At 37.4% G+C, this 25,972-nt stretch overlaps 1 protein-coding gene across 2 annotated transcripts in view; it reads left to right on the top strand.

Annotated features, from left to right (window-relative positions):
- FMN1 (formin 1) overlaps positions 1–25,499 on the top strand; it is a 491,267-nt gene extending 465,768 nt beyond the window's left edge. For both annotated transcript variants that reach the window (XM_006141689.3, XM_006141690.3), the window contains 2 exons: positions 14,421–14,505; positions 17,193–25,499. In XM_006141689.3, coding sequence (XP_006141751.1) covers positions 14,421–14,505; positions 17,193–17,237 — 130 coding nt within the window. In that variant the 3' untranslated portion in view covers positions 17,238–25,499. The remainder of the gene's footprint in view (positions 1–14,420; positions 14,506–17,192) is intronic.
- Positions 25,500–25,972: the final 473 nt, after the last annotated feature.

Genomic DNA, 25,972 nt, shown 5'->3' on the forward strand with positions numbered 1-25,972 from the left:
GCGACCAGATCTGAGACTTGAACCACAGACGACCATGTTGGAGTCCAGCGCCTTTAACCACCATGCTGCCTGCCAGTCCCAATCCATTTTACTTTCAATCTGGACTTATTAAAAGAAAAACAAGGCAATTTTAAAATGGAAAGTAGAATAGAGCAGCAATCAAAAAGATCAAGACAAACAAAACCCATATAAATAAATAAAATGAGTCATAATGAAATGTGAGGTAATTTCTGTCTTGGTGAGATGGAAGTAAGCATGTGCCCCACTTACTTCCCACATTTTGGCTTCTCTGGATCTGTCCCCACCATGTCTGTCTATGAGTATTTGCCAAAGACTGATGATCTCACAGGCTTAGAACATGTCTGGAAAGCAGACGAGAGTAGTAGAGCTGGCCATGTTTTTTTGGTGTCATTTTGTTTTGTTTTGTTTTTGTAGATTTGATGTTTTATTTTAGCCCAAAACCTGGAATCTGCTGGCTATAGATTTCAGAAGAATTATCCTTATAAGAATCCTTGTCAGGACCAGCAGTTAGCATAATAGCTATGTTGCTGGACTCCCATGTAGTCAACCACAGTTCAAGTCCCGAATCCAGTGGCTTAAATTCACACCGGGCACGTGTGTGTTCATGCCAAGATCCCAAGAAAAGAATGGAGGAGAAGGGATTGCAGCGTGGCCATCCCCTCTGGGGAGTGATTTCTCGCTTTCTGACTCTCTGTCTCTCTCTCTGTTTTTCTGGCGAGTGCACGTGCCCTATAGCAAAAGCCTCTCCAAAAAATAAGAGTCCTTGTCTTCTTAAACCAGTCATCCTTCTCTAGGATATCCCTGGACAATTCTTTAGTAAGTGACTTTCGTTGGCTGTCTATCTCCTAAGAGAAGGTTTTTGTTGTTGTTGTTGTATTTTTCCCTCTTTCCTCCTGGAACCTTCAATAGCTACTATTAAATTCCATACCTAGGGGTCATCCAACATGTTTTTTAGAAACAGAATTCTTTTGGTCAAATTGAACATATAAGAGGGGACCTGCTGGTGGCATGGTGGTAAAGGCACTGGAATTCCCACATGGCTGACGACTGCAATCAAGTCCCAGACATGGTAGCTTACATTCTCTCTCTGTCTTTCTCTGGCAAAATGTATGTAAAAAAATATTAACAACAATGAAAGAAATAATTTTTTAAAACATATGAAATGCCAATATAAAAAAAAAAAAGCTTTTGTTTTTGAGAGGTTTTTTGCTATAGGATGCCTATGCTTGCCAGAAAGACAGAAAACAAGAAATCATCCCCCGAGAGGATGGCCATACCATAATCCCTTCTCTGCTATTCTCCTCTCGGGATCTTGGGCATGCACACACACGCACCTGGTGTGAGTGTAAGCCACCGAGTCCAGGACCCAAACCGTGGTCAGCTACATGGAAGTCCAGTGACATAGCCATTGCGCCAGCTGCTGGTTCCAATTCTTCTTCCCTCCTTGAAGTACCTTTGCAGAGCATTAAGGCTCTTTGGAAAACTGTTTGAAAACAGTTTTTGAAAAACTCCTGGTTTTTCCAGTGCTGATGAGGAACGTAAAACAGCCTGAGCACTCTATACTACTCACTTCCTCAATATATTACTTGGCTCTTGTTGGTTTTTATGCTCATCCCTTAGGTCAGAAGTGAAGATAGTGGGTCAGCAGGTGGCATGGAAGTTGAGGCACTGGATATCACATGGCCGACTTCACAGTTTGATTTCTAAACTGGGAGGCTTGAAAATCATACCAGGCACATATCTGTAAGTGCCCCAAATTGCAGGAGAGATTGCACCACCACCACCTTCCTGGGGGTGGATGGTGACTTCTCACTTTCTCTCTCTCTCTCTCGCAAGTGCACACACCCTATAGTAAAGCTTAATTGAAGATGATTCTGTTATAAACTTCATGATGATTTCATTGTCTTTTTTTTTTTTGGAGAGGTTTTCGCTATAGGGCGTGTGCGCTCGCCAGACAGACAGAGAGACAGAGAGACAGAAAGCGAGAAATCACCCCCCAGGGGGGATGGTCACGCCGCAATCCCTTCTCCTCCATTTTCCTCTTGGGATCTTGGGCACACATGCACACGTGCCCGGCGTGGATTTTAAGCCACCGGGTCTGGAACGCGAACTGCGGTCGACTACGTGGGAGTCCAGCGACATAGCCATTACGCTAACTGCTGGTTCCCTTCATTGTCTTTTGTATACTGTAAACTGAATGTCAAAAGGATAAATACATTGTATGTCTTCATTCTCAGAGATGGCTGAATTCTGAATTGGTTTGATTTAGCTATGGATATCTTAGTCTAACCAATAGTATGCCCAGTTTTAAGTTCTCCCTCAAAATGAGGCTATAATAATAGTTGAGGCACTAAATGCAAAGTCATGTCACTTTTTGAATGTGGCTCACCTAACTGCCTGTGAACCCTACTTTCTGATTGGTTAAAGAAAAACTGTGATTTTATATATTTTTCATTATTCTTTTCATTTTTAGGACAAAAATTATGTTCTCCAGCTTTTTACTTTTTTTTCTTTTTAATTACCAGAGAGCATACATGTTCCCCAGAGAGAAACAGAAAAGAAAGATGGAGAAAACAACCCATGGGATGTGGTCACACCACAATCCCGTTTCCTCCATTCCTCTAGCCTATCAGAATGTGGGGCATTGTTATTTTAGAGAGACTTTTGCTATAGGACACATGTACATGTTTTTTAAGCCACTGGGACTGGGATTCAAGCTGTGATCATCCATGTGGTATCTGGGGAACACTAAGCTCTACCACTGGTCTCAATGTTTTACTTTGTTGTTTGTTTTTTAGGTTTTTGCCATAGGGTACATGGGCTCACCAGAACGAGACAGTGAGAGGGAAAATAAGAACTCATCCCCCATGGGGATGATCATGCCACAATCTATTCTCCTTGTTTTTTTTTCCCTGGGATTTTGGGCATGCACGCGTGTGCCTGTTGTGATTTTATTTTTTTCCCTGGGATTTTGGGCATGCACGCATGTGCCTGTTGTGATTTTAAAGCTACCAGGTTTGAGACTCAAACTGCGGTCAGCCATGTGGAAGTCCAGTGCCTTAACCACCATGACACTAACTGGCCCCTAGCTTTCTACATTCTAAGTAGAAACACAAACCCCTCCCCAGGTGGTTGTAATATGAAACTAAAATTGCAAACCACTTCTATAAAAAACTAGGCAGGAACATCAGAAGACATGCTTCACTGTCCCATCTCATATTTGTACTTTCCTCAGTGGACTTCAGCATTAATTGCAATTTGTTGGGGCTCCCAATAATTCCTTAGGGAACATATGCATCATAATGAGAAAGAAGAAAAGATAAGATTTTCAAAAATTGTAATGAGGTGTTTATGAATTGAGAGTAGATATTTTTTCTATAACACATTTGTAAGGACTTTTTCCCCATATTTCAGATTTCTTTTGGAGGGATTGCCATATCATCTCTAAAATCAAGTCTAGGCACTTGACTATGTGGAATCATGAGCAATTATGTGTGATACTCCAGAGGAAATATATTTAGAGCAGAAGCCAAAATAGAACCAAGATCAAGGCCAGAAATAAAACATGTCCAGTACCAACAGATGGCATAATGATCATGTCACTAGACTCCCATTGACTGACTGCGGTTTGAGTCCTGGGCCCAGAAGCTTGAAACTCAAGTATGTGCATGCGTGCCCAAAATCCTGAGAGTAGAACATAGGAGAAGGGTCTGCAGCATGGCCTTCCCCTCGGGGGATGACTTCTTGCTTTCTGTCTCTCTGTCTCTCCAGCAAGCACATGTGTACTATAGCAAAAGTCTTTCTAAAAAAAAAAAAATCAAGTCCATACACAATTGAATCAAGTAGAAATTGTCTAACCATCAGGTTTTCTTCGATGAAATGAAAAAACCATTCTTACCTTCTAAGAGACAGAAGCAAATTCCAGGCTTGGAGCAAAGTTACATAGTAACTCAGAGTCTCAGTCTCTTTACAGGCAAAGTAAAGGAGATATTTTTAGGTATCCTAGAATGTGTACCTAAGCTGACATGTATAAATATTTAGCACACTTGGGTGCTCTCAAGTACCATATCTCCTAATTTATAAATCAGTCAACTAATCAATAGCTGGAACTAGATTTTTAAATGTTCTCCCCCCCCCACCCCCGAGTAAATGCAAAACGTAATGATTTTACAACTCAGTACTCACTAAACATTTAGACTATTTGAAGTGTGTGTGTGTGGGGGGAGTTACCAGTGCAAGTCATTCATTCGTCACTTAAATATATAGTAAGAACTGACTAGTGAATGGCCCAGGGTTAGACATAAGAACAGGGAGGGATCCTAGGTGTTCATAAGGCTTGGTCATTGTCCTCAAGTGGTTCCAATGGTTTAAGGGAAATAAGATACCTACCCAGTTCTCAGATGGAAAGCCCTAAGTGCCTTAAGAGAGGCACAAAGTGCTTTTTCACTTGAGAAAAGAGCAATTACTTCTGGCTAAGAGAGATGAAGGAAGCTTTCATGACTTTGTCACTTAAGCTGGGAATAGAAGAATGGGAAGAATTTGGACACAGGGAAATGAGTAAGATAGCCATTGAGGGAACAGTAAAAGCAAGTTGCAGAGGTGAGAAAAGTCATGTTCAAAGAATGGTGAGTCATTTGGCTGGGGCATGGAGCACATGGAGGGAAGGGAAGGAAAGGATACGTGATAAGAAATCACATAGAGCATTTTGCTTAATTTTCTCAGCAACTGTGCTACTTAGATATGGTATCATCCTCACTTTTTTTTTTTTTTTGTAGAGGTTTTCGCTATAGGGTACATGCGCTCGCCAGACAGACAGAGAGGGACATAGAGACAGAAAGCGAAAAATCACCCCCCAGGGGGGATGGTCACGCCGCAATCCCTTCTCCTCCATTCTCCTCTCGGGATCCTGGGCACACATGCACATGCGCCCAGCATGAGTTTTAAGCCACCGGGTCCGGGATGCGAACCGTGGTCGACTACATGGGAGTCCAGCGACATAGTCATTACGCTAACTGCTGGTTCCCTTCATCCTAACTTTTGACAGATGAGAAAATTGATGCTCAGGAGGCTCTGTGACTTTTCCAAGGACTTTCAAATAATTTAACTGGCATACTATCAGTACAAAAACAGATCTGGGTCTAAGAAGATAAGACAGGTAAAGTAATTTAGAATAGGGGAGATGTGTTTGTCAGGCTAAAGAATTTTAGTCATGCTACGGTCCAGGGATTGGCAACCAAATAGGGCCCACTGCCAGTGTTTAGAAACAGAGCTTATAGAACACAACATTGTCCAGTTGTTCTTTTTTTTAAAAAAAAAAAGAAAGAAAGAAAGAAAGAAAGAAAAGACTGCTTTTATAGTATAACAGCAAAGTTGAATCATTGGAATGGAGACCATATGGCCCACAAAGCCTAAAATATTTTTCTATCTCACCTTTCTGGATGAGATGGACAAATTTCTGAACACATATAATCTACCGAGATTGAGTCAGGAGGATGTAGAAAGTGTGAATAGGGCCATAACAATCCAGGAGACTGAATCAGTAATAAATAACCTCCCAACAAAGAAAAGCCCTGGTCCTGATGGCTTTACTTCTAAAGTCTACAAAACTTTTAAAGAATAGTTAACTGCATTCTGCTCAAGTTATTTCTAAAGATCCAAAAGGGTGGAACTCTCCCGAATTCATTCTGTGATATCTCCATCACCCTTATCCTTAAAACAGACAAGGACAGAACAAGGAAAGAAAACTATAAAACAATATCTCTGAATATAGATGCAAAAATTCTCAACAAGATACTAGCAAATTGTATCCAACAACATATAAAAAAGATCATACAAACTGATCAGGTAGATTTTCTTCCAGGGATGCAGTGTTCGTTCAACATACGGAAAACCATAAATGTAATACACCATATTAAGAGAAAGAAAGATAAAATCCATATGATCATATCAATTGATGCAGAAAAAGCATTTGATAAGGTACAACATCCCTTCATGATCAGGACTCTCAGCAAAATTGGCATAGAAGGGTCATTTCTCAACACAATTAAAGCTATCTATGAAAAACCCATAGCTAACATCATCCTGAATGGGGAAAAGCTGAAAGCCTTTCTGCTAAAAACTGGTACAAGAAAAGGATGCCACTTTCTCTACTCCTTTTTGATATAGTCCTGGAAGTCCTCGCCAATACAATCAGAAAAGAGAACAAAATAAAAGGCTTTCAAATAGGAAAAGAGGTGAAATTATCTCTATTTGCAGATGACATGACTGACATAGAAAATCCAGTGGTATCCATGAAAAAATTCCTGGAAGTAGTCAATGAATAAGGTAAAGTTGCAGGATACAAAATCAGCATACAGAAATCTATAGTGTTTCTATATACAAACAGCAGGAGATTGAGATAGAACTGAAAAAAGTAATTCCATTTACATACTTTGTAGCCACAAAAAGTGTAAGATGCCTAGGTATATATCTAACCAAAGAAGTTAAAGACCTCCATAAGGAAAACTATGAGAAGCTAAAAATAGAAACAACAAAAATGAGTGAAGTGTGCTGGGTGTAAGAAAAACAACTCTGCTAGCAAGCTGCTAGAGGGCAGTGCCCGACAGCCTCAGGGCTGCAGATGTGATCAGGATGGTAGTAAGTACCACACACTGAGGCGCTCCTACCCCATCCAATTGCCATCACACAGTGATGTCACTCACTGTTGCCATACCTTTCAATTTTATAAAGATGGCCAGAAATTTGAATTCTTGTGTGAAATTTCTATGTTTACAAATGATAACATCTAAATTCAACTTTATTTAAACCACCTGTGACTGATTAAAACTGAATTGAAATTTATTTAAAATCTCAGAGGTTGACCAAATGGTGATCTTGCAGCCTGTGTTCCTTTCCCATATATTTGCCACATAACTGATCCTCAGTGAATTTAATGTGTCCACAACAGCAACCACTGCAGCTTTCTGGCAGGCCTATGACACTTTGCCCACAGATTTTGAAGAACACAACAAAATAAAGATAGATAAATAGATATATAATGTAGACAGACAGCTCAACCATCAACCTTTTATCAAATCAAAGCAATTTTTTTTACCTGTATGCTCTGCTATAGTATAAGACAGCTATAATAGATCATAAGAACATTGTAACATTTTAAACATTTTTTTATACATATAATATAAAACCAACTGAAAACAGTTCAGTCCTCCAAACCTAATGTGAATTCCAATGTTAAAGACATCCAGAGAAGCTGGTAAGAATTTGTTGGTTTGTATTTTACAGGATCAGTGTTTTATATTTTTAAGAATTACTTATTTAATTTTATTTATTTATTATTATTATTTTAATTTGATATAGGGTACATGTGCACACCAGAGAGGGAGAGAGAAAATGGGAAAGCAATCACCAGGTCTGGGACTTGAACTGCAGTCCACCGTGTGGGAGTCTAGCACCTTAACCACCACACCACCTGCTGGCCTCACAGGATCATTCTTGAGCATTGGTGAAATCATACGGTATTTACATTAGATTTAAGAGATTTTATATTTTAATGGACTTCATAATTTCTTCATTTTTATAGAGACTAATTATTTATGGTCATGTATTTATTTATTCAACATTTATGCTCACTTACCATATGCCAGGTTGTGTACATGATGCTGATAAAAGAGACAATGGAGTCATCTTTGCAGTTATCCCCTGCTTTGGAGAAGCTCTAGACTAGTGTGAAAGACATTTATCTAAAATGATCACAACATAGTAAGATAAAAGAACACTGAAATGAAATTCAAGGAAGAGAGAAGGAGGTGTCAATTCATTTACCTTTTTTGTGTGTGTAATAAATGTACATTGGCAAAACAGTTGGAAAATGTTCCCCTGTCTTAATGAAATGACTTTTGGGCCAGCCCATGGTGTAGTGGTTAAGGTGGTATCCCACATGGCCAACTGCTTGGTTCAAGTCCCAGACTCAGTGACTTGATAAACATGCAGGTCATGAATGTGCGTGTGACTAAAATCCCAAAAGGAGAAACAGAGGAGAAGAGATTGTGGAGTAATCATTCTTTGAGAGGGTGCTTTCTCACTTTCCCTCTCCTTTCTCTGTCTCTGGTGAGCGCATGCACCCTCTGGCAAATTTTTTAGAAATAATAATGAGATGACTTTCAAATGTCCTGGAAAAGCTCAAGCAGAAACAACTACATAATTGTGAGGCCCCATGTTCAAAAATGACAAATTTCAAGAAAGTAGTAGCAAAGCATTTAACCAAGGTGCCTTGTGTGATTGCCCAGGTTGCATGCCTTTGAAGCCTCATGGACTTGGCAAATTTAAAAAACTCAAATAAGCAGTACTTCAGGAAAGCAAAAGATTTTTTCAGTAATTTTGTTTTGGAAGTGTGCATTCATTTAATAATTTCTTTTTTTTTTTTTGGAGAGGTTTTCGCTGTAGGGCACATGTGCTTGCCAGATAGAGAGAGACATAGAGACAGAAAGCGAGAAATCACCCCCCAGGAGGGATGGCCACGCCACAATCCCTTCTCCTCCATTCTCCTCTCGGGATCTTGGGCACGTACGCACACGCGCCCGGCGTGAGTTTTAAGCCACCGAGTCTGGGACACAAACCGCGGTCGGCTATGTGGGAGTCCAGCAACATAGCCATTACGCTAACTGCTGGTTCCTGCATTTAATAATTTCTTATGGCATGCATATGTGTGCCAGCTCCTATATCAAGGGTTAGAGATAAGCAGTAAAAGGATAATCACCATTTCTACCCTTCTGGATCTTCCAGTGTAGTTAAGAGTTTTGATTTGCATTATCTGATCAAATTATGTCTTGACTATATTCTGAGAAAAAATGTTTTAATATCCAGTGGTTCTTACTTTTTTTTACATTTAAAAATATATGGTATAAATTTTAAAGTGTAATTTTTAAACACTAATATATTTAAAGTTTCTGTAAGAAGCATTATCTTGATTATCAGAAAGGCAAGTTTAATATGGCAAAATTTACTTAGAAGTTCTATAATATGTTAAGTTTAAATTTTATGGATAATACTTATGTCCAGGAAATTTAGGGGAAAAAAATATAAGAAAGCAGGTAGAACCTTTGTTTTGAAGCTTAAATAATTTCTCTTATTTAGTTGAGAAAGTTTTGTCATACTTGCATCAAGGTTAGCTTGTGGACATGACTTTTAGAATCTGTTCAGATCAGAAAAATTGAGGTAAGTTCCTTGGTTTGCTGAATCTCAGGATAATATTGGGTCATCAGAAAAGTCATGATGCATTTTTATATAGAAAAACAGAAAAAAAAATATATCTTGACTTTTCCAGTGACCCAGTAGCATTGATTGATTTGGTTTATCTTCAAGATACAGCTAAATGATATTACTGCAAGGTAGCACTTAGCTAACAGTGCTACTTGCTTAGGGTGTGGCCAGGAGCTGTTGTGTAATGCATTCTTAAGGAATTCTTTTATCTCTGATGGAAGATTCAGTAATGGTATGCTAGGTGTTTTATATACATTCATTCATTCATTCATTTTAGCCTCAAAGTGTTATCATGAGGTTGATATTAACCTCCACTGTATATGTAAGGAAATTGAAATTTAGAAGAGTTAACTTGCGCCACATCTTCTAATGACTGGCAAAGATAGAATTAGATGGTGAAACCACTTGGTGTAACTTAAGATTCCTCCCATTCCTTTTTTAAGAGTACCCTGTGAAAGGGAAAAACTATGTAGGTGTAATTGAATGAAAACATTTGCAGAAGAGCAGGATAGAATCATTGAGATCAGAATTGTCCTAGAAAGTGTGTGTGTGTGTGTATGTGTACATGTGTGTGTACATACTGCAGAGGCTACAGAACAGCCTCCATCAGAAAGGTGTGCAGTAGGGACAGATCTATAGGTTGGCTTTCATCCCCCATGCCTTCATACCCCAACTACCCCATCACCCTGGATGTCCAGATGCTGTGTAGTGTTAGTTGCAGCTGCTAAGGCATGGGGGCCTTGGGGGAGGAGGAGCTAAACAGAAGCATAGTGAAAAGCAACTTTGAAAAAAAAAGAGACAACAATTTAAAGATGAAAAGTTTAAATACTAAAGCATGTGATGGCCCCAAAAAGTTTTTTTGAAGTCTAGGGGGCTGGCTGGAGAGAAATAGTAATTCCTAATCATCTCACTGCTATTACAAGTTCACTAGTGAGTGCTTTCTTTGAAATCAAGTCTGGTTAAAGAGAAAATAGGAAGTGTTAACAGCTACAAGTTGTGTCTTCTTTTACAACACCATCGTTTGATTGGCAACTCTCTTAATATTCAGAATCTCCAGTCTAGTTTAACCTGAATTTGATTCTTTTGGTGTATTCCTTTCTTGTGTGAATTTAGCTTCAGTTACCGCTGCAATGGAAAAGTTTAGTCGATAGTGTGGTGTATACACTCAAACCTGTGTCAGTATTGAGAAATGCAGAGTAGCCTTCAAATATATTTCCTCTCGGGTTATATAAATCATTGCTCATCTTTGTCCTGGTCTCATTTTTATTTATTTTCCAGAGCACAAGCCAGCATGTTGTATTCATTGTAACAAACCTGTGCATGTAGGCAGGGAGTTTGGATCACTAAGAATGCATGTTGTGTAAAATTAGCTAAGTGAAGTGCTAAGCCACTCAGCCACTTGTAGACGTTAACAAATATGTGATAAGTATCCAACAAAAGATTTTTAGCTGAGGCCCTGCAGAAAATGCATACTAATTTCTTTCAACTCTCTTGAGTTTGGTATATCTTTAAATATTCAATACTTCAAAAAGATTTTTGAAGAAATTTTAAGTGTAAAGAAAGATATAAAGGATAATATCCACCCATGTTCCTACCACTAAAATTGTAACTACTAACATGTTAAGTTTTTTTTGTTTCTTTGATTTTTTTTTTTCATTTTGCCATAGGACTTGTATGTTTGCCAGAGAGAGACAGAAAGAGGTAAAGTGAGAAATCATCCCCCAGCAGGATGGCCACTGCAGTTCCTTCTCCTCCATTCTCCTCTCAGGATTTTGGGCACAGAATGCACATATTCTCAGCATGATTTTCAAGCCACTGAGTCTGGGACTCAAGCTGTGGCTCAGACATGTGGGAATCTAGCACCTTAACCATGACACCACCTACTGTGCCCACACTTTAAGATGTTTTTAATTTTAAAAAAAGAAACATTATAGGTAAAGATATCTGACACATTAACTCCAGTCCCATTCTCTTCCCCTATCTTTTTATCAATAACCTCTATCAAGAAAGTAGTATCTTTCTGATCAGTTTTGATACTCATACGTATGTGTGCTATGTATGTGCATATTAATATAGATAGCTGTTTGTATATATGTTCACATAATAGGCAAGCAACTGTGAACAATTAGTTTTGTGGGTGCTATTTAATATAGTATACTAGATGCACAGTAGCAATAATAGCTAACATTTGTTGAGTGGGGCTGAGAATTAATCCCGCAGTTGGGCTCTGGAGCCTGAGCTCTTAATCATCATGCTAAATGGCTTCTTCTCCGTATAACTCTGCAGGGTTCTTTACTTTGTCAATATCTTATTTCCAATATCCATGATTGTTGAATGCATAGATCTGCAATAATATCTGTTCACAGTTATAACATATCATTTAAAGAGTATATTACATAGGCAGCATTGCATCAGGGTTAAGGCCTATAAACTAGGAATAATAAAATTTTCTATCTCACAGAGTTGTTGTAATAAATGGTTTAGGGGCCAGCAGATGGTGTAGTAGTTAAGGCACTGGACTCCCGCATGGTCAGCCTCAGTTCGAATCCTGGACCTGGTGGCTTGAAACTCATACCAGGTGCATGTGCATGAATGCCCAACATCCTGTGAGGAGAATGGAGGAGGAGTAACTGTGGCACGACCAGTCTCCTGGGTGTGATTTCTTGCTTTCTGTCTCTCTCTCCAGCAAGTGCACACACCGCATAGCAAAAAATCTCTCAAAAAAATTAATTTACATAAAACAGGTAGAACTAAATCTGGCACAGATTTATTATCCAATAAGTGTTAGTTATTATTTGCTATTATAATAATTGTTAGTTATTATTTGCTATTATCATATATCCATTACTCTAATGGACCTAATCATTAGATTGTTTCCAATTCTAATTGCATATGTTGCCACAGTGAAAGCTCTGTGTCTATGAATAGAAGTTTATTTTGGTCTACATTGGTCTAAGCAAAGAGTTCTTAGACATGCACTTAAAACCACAGGCAACGTAAGCAAAAATAAACAAATGGGATTGTATCAAACTAAAAAGATTCTACAAAGTAAAAGAAACAATTAATAGAGTGGAAGACAACTCATAGATTGTGAGAAAATATTTGCAACCTTATAAGGGGCAAACACCGAAAATATATAAGAAATTCAAACAACCTCAATAGCAACAACTCAATAAAAAATAGCCAAAAGGCATAAGTAGATGCTTCTGAAAAGAAGACATACAAATGGCCCACAGATAAATCAAAAGTGTTCATCATTACTAATCATCAGGGAAATCCAAATTAAAACCACAGCGTGATACTACCACAGACCTGTTAAAATAGCTTTGTATTAAAAAAAAAAGGTGGAAGATAACATTTCTCAAAAAACTAAAACTAGAATTACCACATGATCCAGCAATCCTACTTCTAAACATACATTCAAAGGACGTGAAATCAGTATGTGAAGAAATATCTGCACTTCCATATTCACTGCAGCATTATTCACAGTAGCTAAGCTATGGAAACAACCTAGATATCCCACATCAGATGAACAGATAAAGAAAATATGGTGTGTATATATATATACACAATAAAATATTACTCAGCCTTACAAGGGGTAAAATCATGTCATTCGTGACAAGATAAATGTACCTGGAAGACATTATGCGCAAAATTTATTTATGTTTTATATGTATCTTATATACATAGACTGAAAGTAATTTTGTACAGTACATATTTTTACACTGAAGCATTTTGACTACAACTTGTAACATGAGGCTGAGTGTGGAATTTTCTACTTGTGGTGTCATGTATGTGCTCAAAAAGTTTCAGATTTGGGAACATTTCAGATTTTAGACTTTTGTTTAGTGATTCTCAACCTGTAAATGGAATCATCTGTATTTCTTTTATAACTGGTTTCTTTCACTTAGCATGGAATGGATATACTGTATTTTGCTTATTCATTCATCCATTGATGGATATTTAGGTTGTTCCTGCTTATGGCTATGATAAGTAATGCTGCTATCAACATTAATATGCAATTTTTTGAATATACATATGTTTAGATTTTCTTGGTTATACATATTTTTTATTCACCTAGCAGTGGAATTGCTGGGTCATATGGTAACTCTATGTTTAACACTTTTAGAAACTACCAAACTAGGAAAGGATTCCAAAAACTTGTAGAAAAATGGAATGAAAGAATGAGTTTATTTTACTGTGAAGATATTTGAAGTTCGGGCATAGTTTTTTTCATAATACACATTTTCCATAAATTTTTGAAGACCCCTTGTATTTTTCAAAGTGATTGTAACATTCAAAAATGCCATTAGTGATGTAATAAGGGTTTCAGTTTCTCCTCATTCTTACTTTTAACATTCTTGTTATGTCTTTCTTTTTGATACTAACCATTCTAGTGGGTGTGAAGTAATATCTACTTTTGGTTTTAATTTGTATTTACTTGATAATTAATGGTATTGAACACTTTTTCACATACTTATTGACAATTCATATGTTATCTTTGGAGAAATGTCTATTCAAATGCTTTATCAATTTTTTTGAGGGACAGTAATTAGCTTTTTTTAATTTGAATTGTTAAGAGTTCTTCAGGTATTATGAATATAAGCCCCTTATCAGATACATTATTTACAGATATTTTCTCCAATCTGTAAGTTGTCTTTTTGCTCAATTGAGGTGAGTTGGAGAATTTTTACATTTGTAGTTTTCATATTTCCTTAGAACTTCAATTTTCAAAATTGTTTCAGTATTATCTGCTTAGTGACTCACAAGCTAGACAGCACTGAAGTGAACAATGCTATATGCACATCGTATTCATTCATCAGTAACTACCACATTAGTCACAAAACACAGACTTCTCATTATAACTTAGATCTCAGCCAGTGGGAGAAAAACTGTTTTGATAAAGCAAAGGAGAAGTTTTCACACCTAATTAGAGTTTGAATTTAATAAAAAGCATTAAAAAACATTCCTATATTTTTAAACTGCAGATTTGTTCATTCAAAAGTGCTTGTATTTTTGTTTAACCTGATGTCTTCCTTATTCTTTCTTTTTTATTTTTTATTCTTTCTTTCTCTTCTCTCCTCGTATCTGTTCTTTTTATTTTCCTCCTTTCTCCTTCTTGTTTTATACTTCTATTTCAGACTGAAAATGGCTCAGGAATCAGTCAGCAAGTTGACATCAGAGAAGAAAGTGGAGACAAAGAGAATCAATCCCACTGCTAGTCTGGTGAGATGCATTTTTCATCATAACCTCTAGGTTTTTTGTTATAACTTAAGTTTATAACTTAGCTTTGTTATAACACTCGGGAATGTGTCTGAATTTAAAGGATAAAATTTCGGGATGAAATGTTGTACCTAGATTTGCATTCCAATCTTAGAGTAGCGCGAGGTAGAAAAGAATACCTCAGGGTGTGTAGCTTCATACATGACCTCTGCAAACTCACAAAGGTCATTTTTAATCAACAGAATTTAGTCACGTGTCATTTCACATCTTTCCACACCCCAACCAGCTGGTGATCCACTGATGTTGAAGTAGCTTTCTCCTAAAATGTTGATGTATATTCACTTCCATCAGTTTTCCCAATTAAAGAAAGGAGTAGAAATCGTCCTGTTTATTTTGATAGTTGAGAAAATTGCTATGCAGAATGATACAGTCCATCTAGGGTCATTTGACAAATGGATAGTGAATACTAGACCAGTCTCTGGATACCTCCACATCTCTCTCTGCACTGGAAACCAGAATTCTAATCAGTCTTCCTTGGTTTGAGAGAAAGTTGTCCTCCAAATCCAATTTTCTGTCAATATCACAGTCAGTTTCCACCTATATGTTACAGACAATAATCACAATAGGTAAATCGTTAGGAACCCAAGATATTGGGGATGAAACTGGGTTCAAATCCCAACTCTGTTACATAATATTTGTAAAATGTTGGTGAAGTTACTTTGCTTCTGTCTTCAGTGTAAATATGTAACTAATACTATCTTTTTTTTATGATTATTTTGAGGAACCTGGGCAAATACATGTAAAATGCCTAGCACAAAATTAAGAGCTCAATAAAGTTAGCTCCTTTTCTTGTTACTATGAATTTCTACAGCTTTGGTTGACCCAGCTGTGGTTGCCCCACTCTATCACTCTCCTCAACTTGAATTTCAAACCTGATCTTTCCTAGGCCTTTATGTCCTATGGCGACTTATGTCACATAACTACTTATTTTATCTCTTCACTTTACAAGTACTTTTGCCAGCTGCCTTACATTCTGTGAAAACATCTACATAGTATCTAAACTGTAAAGTGAGATTACTTTTGTTGATTGGCCATGGTGTCTCTTATAACAACCCTATCAGCAGCCAAATGAATCTTGAATGAGGTTGATAAATGAGAAAAGTGAATTCAGGGCCATTCAGGTAGATCAGGTAAAGCCATGGTTAATGCACATAGCCCTTATTGGAATGGATACATCCTCTATGCCTGTTTGATGAGACCTTTATTACAGCAATCTGTATGATTTTCAGTGGCAATAGGCTTAACCCCAATTTTTGTCTTTCTCCTTCATTGGCTACTACCCTTTTCCCCAGGCCTCTTATATGGGCTTCTATCCAGAGTTTTACAGCTAAATCTGTTCCCTTGAAGCAGATAGAACAGGGTCAGCACTATAGACAAAGAAAAAACTATGTGTTTACTGTGACGTTCTTTTATAGCTTGATTTCCATTGTGAGCAAGCTTCTAGTTCCAGTTGTAGTCTTCAACTCATTCAGATGTTTGTTTTATTGTTTTTATGTGTGGGTAGAAATTAGGGATAAGCTTGTAAACTGAAATCTGATTCTATTTCACAAGTGACAGATACAGTCCAAACTCAGGATCAGTATATAAAAATCATTAAGTTGATCTAGCTACATTAGCACCTGCTGGTTAATGCTGCTATCCAAAAGCTGGGACCACATTGGATGCCTGGGTTCTATTTCTGGCCAACTCTAAAATCCAGGCACAGTGGCATACACCTGCAGCCCCAGCTACTTGGGAAGCTGAGGCAGGAGGAGCACAACATAGCTAGAGGTTGTCTTAAAAGAAGATAAATATTATGTACTTAACTTTACATTTATTCCAGTTTAGTAGTTCACTGCAACACCATATCTCATAGAGCACAAGTAGCTGAGAATAGTTTCTAAAAGGAGTTTTTTCTTTGTATCTGTCCTTTCCAAAGAAGTATACTTTTCTTTTCTCATCTTCTACTTGACCTCCCCAAAAGCAGACACATTCATTCTTATTATGCTTAAAATATTTACTTTCCTTGAGTCACAGAAACAGTAAGGGTCTGTGAGCTCTTATTTTTACATCTTTCCAGTAGAATTCCATGCCCTTTCCCTTGGAAAGGAAGCTTAGGAGAGAGCAGAGAAAGTTATCTAAGGCAAAATGGGCCAGCCATTCTGCATTGAGTAAATCTGATCATTTTCCACTTTATATGGTCTTTGTTCATTTCTTCCAAGTTGATCACTTCCAGATCCATTCAGTTTGGAGGCAATATGTTTTTTCTTATCCTTATTCTCTAGAAACTAATTCTTGAACATTCCTTAATTGATCAGTGATCCAAAAGTAGGGATAGGAAAAGTGTCTGAATAGCAGAGTTATTGTCATAGAGAAAGAATAGGACAAGCCAGCCTGGCATATAAGATTGGTATTATTGATAGATGTAGCTGGCTAATTAGCTGGTTATTTGTTTTTCATTTTTGGAGGGACATAAAGGTGGAGAGAAGGTAACTAGAACGGTCAGAGATATTCTCATTTTTAGTGTGTTTGGTGCAAATTTACTTAGTCCTGTAGATCAAAATTTGAGAAATTTATCAATAGTTGAGAAAGATGTTTAAAAATCTGATGAAGCAATGATAATAAATCCACTTTTTTTTCTTTAACAACAGAAAGAAAGACTGCGACAGAAGGAAGCCAGCGTGACCACCAACTGAGATGGAGACACATGAAAACAGTGACAGCAGAGATGTCGTACCTTGCATGCTCCTTTGTGACACTGGTGCTGCAGGATGTTCTTGAAAGATATGTCATGAAAATATTTGTTTTGCTCATCACTTTCTGAGGTCATCTGCAAAGAGTACCCTGTGCCTTCTTTAAGAATTTCCCTATTAAGCCACAGGAACAATACATAACTGTTAAAGGCAATGTTATAAGACTATTCAATAATTGCTTTTGTGAAAGTTCAGACTACTTCATTATACGACCAGAAGAACTACCAAGATTTTCCAATTTTTTTTTTTAAGCTGAGATTTCAAGCTTGATATCTATAATCTTGTCATAGACAAAGAGAAGGACCTTTTTATGACAGTTGCCTTGGGAGAGTTCAGACATTGGTCTTTACATGCTGTTGTTTTGATTGTTGGTCTTATTTTTTATCTTGTTTCAGCAAAATCCTACAGAATATTTCTCACTAAAAATGTTAAAACTTACCAAAACTATTTTTTTAAAGTCCAAGACTGTAGGAGAATGATTTCACTGTTTTCCATATAATAGAAAGGAGAGAGAATGGAATTGTGTGTGAGTGATAAATAGCCACAGACTTCATGGAAAACAAATTATGATGCAGGCAGTTGACATCAGCTATTCAGTGAAGCCCCCCCTTTTTTTTTTTAATCAGTTTATTGTGATTTCCTTGACTGGCAGAGGTTCTGCACCCCAAATCCTAGAAGAAACTCTGATATCTGTTCAAAGTCAGCACCTGCTTAGACAAACTACCTAGTGTCAGAGCACCTTTCATGTTTCCCACTGTTTATGAGTGAACAATGCTGTGTGCACAGACAAGGTGAGTTCTCCGTCACATTCTGTGACCGTGTGGCTGGATCTCTCCCACTACTCCCAGGAGGCGGTTTCCAGACAGAAGAGTAAATGCTACTTACAGCCTTTTATCATGGCCTTGGCACATGGAGTCTGGTAAATCAGGAGTCTTTGAAGTAGAAAAACGTAAGGACAGAAGAACAGTTCTTTACATCAAAATGAAAAGAAGGTGATCACATCAGTATTAAACTTTGAGTGAGAAACACATCAGAAGCCTGAGTCACAGAGGGAAATCACCTTTTATTTTCCTTACGGCCCCCTACTCTTTGACTCTATCATGTGACGGGAGAAGAACTGGGTGAACTGAGAAAAGGATCAAAGACTATCATTCTTATGCTTTGAAGGGAGAACCAAGCTTTCTCCTCCAATTGTTGGAAGACTGTCTAGAGATGAGCGAGACTCTCATTTCCTTCCTAATCCAGCTGCCCCATGGAGCCTGCTCCTAGTTCCAGTATCTTCCCAGAACTTTTGAACTTGCCAGGTGCCTGAAAGTCTTTTCGAAATATGCCTGCCAATCATCAGCTCCCTCAGGGACAGTCCTATAACCAATTCAGCCAATGCGTATCCTAATATAATACCAACCTCGGGAATCAAGAATGCACAGTCAAGATCAAATCAAGACACTGAAGCCATATTCTTGCAGGTGCTAATCATTCTTTTTGATAGTTCAAAAGGAAGGAATATGGTAACTCTATCATTACTACTACTACTACTATTATTATTATTATTTTAAAGTGAAGAAATGAGACAAGCAAAATAGAAAAGCTGTTAAGGAACTTCCATGATTAAAATGACTTGAATTTGCTTGTGAGCAAGAAGCTTTCCATACTGCTTTCTTATGTGAGTTCTCTTATTTTCACTTGACTGTGAAGAAAAACAAGAGAATTCACCAGTTTAAAATAAATTCCTCTTATAGCCATCCTCTGCTTCATGACGTTCCATCTAGTCTCATTGTATAGAAGAAAAGTGCCAGTTTTCCACATGCCTTGGAACTCAACCTGAAGGAATCTGAAGGCCTTTAAAATGATCCCTCTGAGATGCAGCTGAGATTGTGTTAAATGTGACAGATGTGTCCAAACATCTTTAATGGAGAAAAGGTGGTTGGGTTATTGCCTAGCAGCTTGAGCACTTGAAGCAAATAGGGTTATGTGGCTTTTCTAGGCACAGCCTCCCCTGAATTAGACAGGAGAATGGACAAGATTGCTACACCGCGTTAACTAGACACATAAATGTGACTCACTAGTCAGATTCTAGGGAGGCTTAACTTACAAATAGCTTTGTCCCTTTGTAGGCAAGATTCATGAAGTCTAAAGGCACAGTCTGACAGCAGTTCAGATCCTTGCATGAGTAATTGACAACAGTCACTAAGCATGCAAGTATATTCCATATTACCCTAAAGCATTATGTTGGCATTTTAGGTGAAAGGCATTAAACCTGTGAAGCATCAACAATCAGATTAGGAGATATGATGTTTGTTTTTTTAACCCAAGAAGAGACAACTTGCTGGAAAAATTAGTGTGGCTGAGAAAATGGTGGACATGATGGTAGTGGAGGCTGGGGTCATAAGAGATGGCCGTTACCCAGCAGTTGCTTTTTCATTCTTTATATTGATTATCCATGATGTCTTTTCACACATTCATTGTAACTACTTTGGAATTATGGAGAAATAATTTATAAAATCAGAGGTAAAGTAAGGAAATCCAGTGGTGCTGTTACATGTTTAAATGTTCTAGCTAAAGCAAATTGCTGGCATGGTTGTGGAATTGGATATCAGTTTGAGTGTTGGCCTCACCTACCCTAGTAAACTCAGTAGAAGCTATGTATCTGCTGCGTCTCCTCTAGAACCCTTCTTTTTCATAAGTAACATAAGGCCTTTCCCAGATGGAAAGCTCATATAGTCCTGCTGGAAAAACTGAAGGAAAAAATACAGCATGTTGGTGGCATTATACACCTCCAGCAAAATTAAAAAGTCATTAGTATGGTTTTTCCAAGGACCATAATCGGATATAGCAGAAGAGATGTAAGTGTTTTTTTGGTAAAAATTTCTCTGTTGGCCTGATTGTAGTCTCTCTAAGATGCTGCTGCCTACAAAAGGGAAGTTGTCATTTTAATTATATTTTTGTTTTCTGAAAGTTCTGTTCTTATTTTCATTTCTACTTTGTCCTTGCCTAGCATTATTGATACAGGATATAGTATCCAGCAGGACCACAAACTGTGACTCATCAGTGTATTAAAGGGAAGAAGCAGTGCAGACCTGTAGGCTCTGTTTTCCAGTAATCAGACTGTAACATTAATGAGGAACCCCTTTCTTAATTCCCTGATATCCTAAATTGGTCTATTGTATAGTGCTGGTGTCCACCCCACCTTAAACAACAACAAAGATAAAAGTCAACTTGAGGCCTTATTAGGTGAGAAAAGAGAAGAAATTCAAAAACATAGCCTTCTCCCCTTCTCCACATATCTGACCCAAATGTCAAATATCTGATTTTACTAAGTAGTTTGAATTATTTTTAAAAAACAGTATCTTTTTGACTTGAGCTTTATTTATTTATTTATTTTTGATCCTCACTGTTCTGAATCAGAGCCTCCCCCCAAAATAAAAAGGCCAAAAGGTAGATGGCAGATAAAAAGCTTCAGCAGATTTTGTAATCCACAAATTAGCTTATCAGTTTGTCAGCTCCTGAACCACAAACAATAGACATATTGTGAAATCTCAATGTTTTAGAAATTTGAAGCACATAAAAATTTAAACAACTATGATGGTTAATGGTTATGAAAAGAATAAGAACAAACTACTGCCCACTTGAGAGTTCAGCCTCAATAGGCAATTTTTAGATTATGGCTTTGAAAAAGCCAAGGATTATCCTGAATAGTATTTTTTTGTTTGTTTGTTTGTTTGAAAACCTACGTGTAAGAAGTAATGGTGTTATGTAATAGGAGCAATGCTAGACCATTAAAATTTTCTTTTTCTGGCTTCTCATAAGAATGCACTTTATAAATAATTAGAACATCCAGAAGGCCACAAATACTCCACATCATATGTTAGCTATTTTTACCTTCAGGGACCCTACAACTAAAAAGAGTCAATTGAACAAAAAAAATGAACTTTCATGCATGCCTGTCACTTTATCCTTATAAAGAAACCTGCCACATAGGTAAAACAAATCTATGTGGCCAACCTGAAAGGATTTCAAAAGAAGGATTTCAAAAGAAAGGCATTTTAAGCCTTTCCGAAATACAAATAACTTATTGGATACGTTTCCATTTTCCAGCTATAGAAACACAGTCAGGCTGCTTGGAAACTCTTATTGGTGCAGAATTAACTTAAAGGAAAGCACCTTCAAAAACCAGGCTCGGCAGATCTTTCTCCTTTAGACTTACATGGCAATATTCCTAAGGTCATTAGCAGCGGAATCCAGGCATAACCAGGCTGTTACACAGCTTCATGTGACTGTCAGAAGCCCATTTTGTGACATTTTTGCACATCCGTCAGCTGTTGACACCTTGTTAGAAGCACTGAATTTTAGTTTCACAATTCTTCATCTCCCTTCCCAAGAAGTGGGCAATCTACCAAGTTCTCCCAGATCAGTGCTTTGCTGAGAAGCAGTGAATTTAAGAGAATTTTAACATGTCAAACTTGAAGCCAATTCAGTAGCCTTATTTGTTCCAAGACTCTTAACCAATACTGTGATATAAACTTAGCATTTTGGACATTTGTGTAGTTAACAGCCTTCTTGAAAACGCAAAGGTATTAAAATGGCAACTAGCTAACTCGGGCTCTTAAACCACCCTGCAGTTTCTACCAACAAAGAGATTAGGGAGGCAAATCAAGCCTCACTCTGTATGTCAGCTGATCTCAAGTAAAATTTACTGGATTCATTTTGCACTCTACCCACAGCCCTTCTCCTAACTACCCTGGTGATTACCAGTGCCATTGAGGATCTTTTCTCTCTCTCCTCTGATATGGTGGTTCCCTTTAGTCAATAGCTCGCATGAACTCCAGACTTCAGTGTGTATCACATCTATGAAGTACTTAATCTGGGGAAGAATAACTTAATCTCAATTTTCCATATGAAAGTGATAGATAAAAAGCCATTAGTCTATTCCTCTGCATATTATGTATACTCATATACTTTTCTATTTTTTAAGCTTTTCTTAAATTGGGGATTCTCAAAATCCCCAATCTGTTTCCTTTTCTGAAGGCTGATCCAATTACTTCTGTTGGCTATTTTTTTGGTTCTTTGTATGAAACTTGATAACATTAGGCTAGCAAAATTGAAAAAAGTCCACAGTTTCAGTAGAAATTCACAACCAAAGAATATGTCATGGAATAAGCAACCTTCTAGCATACTTGAACTGTCACATACACTGAATATGTCACCAAATTTTACCTGTACAGACACTGAGACATTATGAAACTCTTCAAAAGAATAAATATTCCTCCCCATCTATAGTGTAAGCTGCCAATGCATTATCTTATACTTAGCGTATCGAGCGAATCATGTGTTTTCGGGCATGCAGCAGCAATGCTTCATCAGCATCTTTGGCAAAGTCGTACCTATTTTCCTTCATCATTCTCTTCCAGAGCTTCCTTACACTTACATCTCATGAAGCAAATGTATTTTTGACTCTTCAAGTGAGTTAGCTTTCCAGGTCCACCTTTCCAAAATGAGAGATTAATCCCATAGACCACTGAGCACATAGGGACATTCCTCTGTATCTCCCCATGCTATGGACAATATATGTTTAGAAATGAGATGAACAACTCTTTGGTAACTCTTGGGATAGAATTTTGAATTCCATTTTCTTTCTATGAGGTTTATAAAAGGGAGTACATAGCACACAAAAATTGTAATGCTCTTCCCAAGAAGAAATTTGAAGGACATTCAGAATTTACATTTTAGGTATGTTTGAATAAAGTATAAATAGCTCCTTTTTGTTCTTCTTTACAACTTGTCTGTAAATATAATCTTATTTCCATCATGTATCAGATCACCAAGGCATAAAGAAGGTAGTCTTAGCTCCACTGAGGCATTCATTTCCATTGGAAACAAATCCATGTATGGGAAGGAAAGTCTAGTAACAATCCTCCTGTTTTCCTGCAGTGACACAAATAGGATTTGGGGGTCTACTAAAACATCTGTCTATCCCAAAATTGTCAGTTTTATAGTAATGCAATTCTACAATTCCCAAGACACAAATAATGCAACCCCACTGCCACCTGTGTATAGACTCTTTAAAAGGTATATGTGTTAAGAGAAAAGAACTTTCCTTTAAAGAGATAATCTAAGATACTCTTAAAAAGACAAAACATTTAAAATTAGAAGTTGGATCATTTTTAAGAATCTTTAGAGAAAACATGTCATTGATTCATCATAGTCTTTTCCTTTTGTTGAGTTTTAATTTAGACTAGCGTGGGAAGCAGGTTGTTCTTGGATTTTGGTTTAGGGAATCATGCTTTGGCCTGGAAAATAAGCACTAGCCTGCATGCCCAGAACCTAAGTGAGATCATTCAGCATCCTAATATGAATCAGACCTAACAGAAATGTAAATTACTTCAAGTGCTGCAGTGTTTCATTTTCTTAATGATACTCTGAACCTTGGATGCTGCTTCCTAAAATGCATTTGATCCATGTGGTCATTTGTCTTCATTCAGCCTTGTGAGCTTGCAAGCAATGAAATGAAAGAAAAGCAGGAGACAAGAGAGAAGGAAAATTTGAACAAGGCCAGTGCAATGTTTTGCTGAGATAATGCATCATTAGGGAGCTGGTAATCTTTGCCATGGTTATATCATGTGCAGCTTTTCGATGGAAATTCCAGAAATCCATATTAGATAAACGGGAGTGCCCAGTATCTTGTATTGTTACTGTGAGACCATGTGCTGGAAAAGCAGGTACCCCTATGAAACTGGCCTGCAATTGGTTTAAAAGTTCCTTCAATTTCAGAACATTTCTATGAGATTACTTGTCCATGGACCTTCACGTTTTCTCTTAGCTTATCCTAAAGTGATTCCGGCACCTAACCTCATTTTACTTCTCTTTTCTCAGTACATCTGCTTCAGCCTCCCTTTCCTTCACATCCCACAGCTAAGTTTTCCTTACTTTGCCTTTACAGTTTCTCCTGGACTCAGCTTTTCTCACCTCTCTGCATCATAGGCACCCGACTGTCTCCCTCAGACCTTACTCCATCCTCTCACACCCTGTGTGCCATTTCTGGGCCTTTGGACAGGGAACTCCACTGTCACCAAGAAGCCCACGTGAGACATGCTGGTGTGACTGCCTCTTGTTAATGTCAGCATCACCTCATCACTTAGGCAAAGGGGAAAATCCATAAAAGTGATGGAAAATGCATTTCTTTTTCATTTTATTCTACTTTATTTTAAGGAAGTGGGAGGGCTTTGGGGAAGAGTTGTTCTAATCCTTCTCAGTTTCTCCTACGTTTTATTTTAAAACTATCCAATGGGTGGCCATTCTTTTGATCAAGTTGTAAATCAGATGAGATCATCAGCTATGATGCATAAGACTAAATTTTTTTTTATCTCAAGTAACTTTCTGTGCTGCTGGACAAACTGACTGAATTCAAACATTTTGAATCATAAGGCTTTTTTATTGTCTCTGCATTCTTACTACTACACTTAGTTCAAAGATATACCCCTAATCTGAGTCAGGATATTCATACTTTGTGGTTATTTTCAGATTAATAGTAACAGTTACACTTTTGAATGCATATACAGAAAGTATAAGTGTGTACTGAATAGTCAACTATGTGACCTGGTAAAAGGTTGGCTTTTCTGTTTAATTAACTATTAGGCCAATCTTTAGATTTCATCTTAAAGGCTTTTAAGCAATAACGAAGACACTGGGGAAAAGAGAAGGCACTTTAAAGACATGAAACCTTACACTACATGCTCTTGGACATTTCTAAATATAATAAGCTAATTGGATTCAGGTATTTTTCCCTTTACACTTTTAAAAATATGTATTTCTAATTTGCATATTTAATTTTGTCAAAGCTGGGAAACGCTAATGAGTTGAATGTGTAAATGTCATTTGCAACTAAATGAAGTATTTATTTTTAAAAAGAAAGGGTGAAGAAACCAATATTGATTTGTACATAATGAAAATGTGTGTGTGTGTGTGTGTGTGTGTGTGTGTGTGTGTGTTTTCCTCCTTGACACTACTTGATCACCATATCAAGTATATTTTTGTATATAATATATATTGGTCAGTAAAATGTAGATTGTCTATTCAAAGAATTCTATCTCTGATAGATTATATTTATCCTAATCTGTTGATACCTCTGTTAATTTGTTTTAAGAGATAGAACTATATTTTTTGGAATTTGCAGAGAATTGCGTTCATGGCTCCCAATTGTAAATATGCTAAGGGTATTTTAATAAATCTTGGTTTCATGTCCATCTGGTGTGTAATGCATATTTGTTTTCAAGAGGTGTTTAAAACAATATCACAAAAATACCCTGATACCTGGGAATATCAGTCCTTTCTCACTTGATTATCACTCAGGTGCAGTGTTACTGCTGAGCTACAAGAACTGGGTTTTGGTACCAAGACCATTGATGATTTATATTTCCTTCTTTCTGCCCTGTTCACCATAGCAACAATAGGCAATCTGACTAGACATTCAGGGCTAACAACAAATAGATAAACCCAATCAGGCACTGTATCAGCTAGGCTGACCCAAAAGCAATGTGGCCTAAACACTGCCCAAGGCAATGGCACATGAGGATTGGCAACCTCAAGTTAAAGATTGAAGTCAATGTACAAGAAAAACAAAACAACATATAATTGTATGTATTCTGGCGCTAAGTACAAGATACAAATTCTTTTCAAGCAAT

This window comes from Tupaia chinensis, unplaced genomic scaffold (assembly GCF_000334495.1).
Source record: "Tupaia chinensis unplaced genomic scaffold, TupChi_1.0 Scaffold000062_1, whole genome shotgun sequence".
NCBI classification, from domain to species: domain Eukaryota; kingdom Metazoa; phylum Chordata; class Mammalia; order Scandentia; family Tupaiidae; genus Tupaia; species Tupaia belangeri.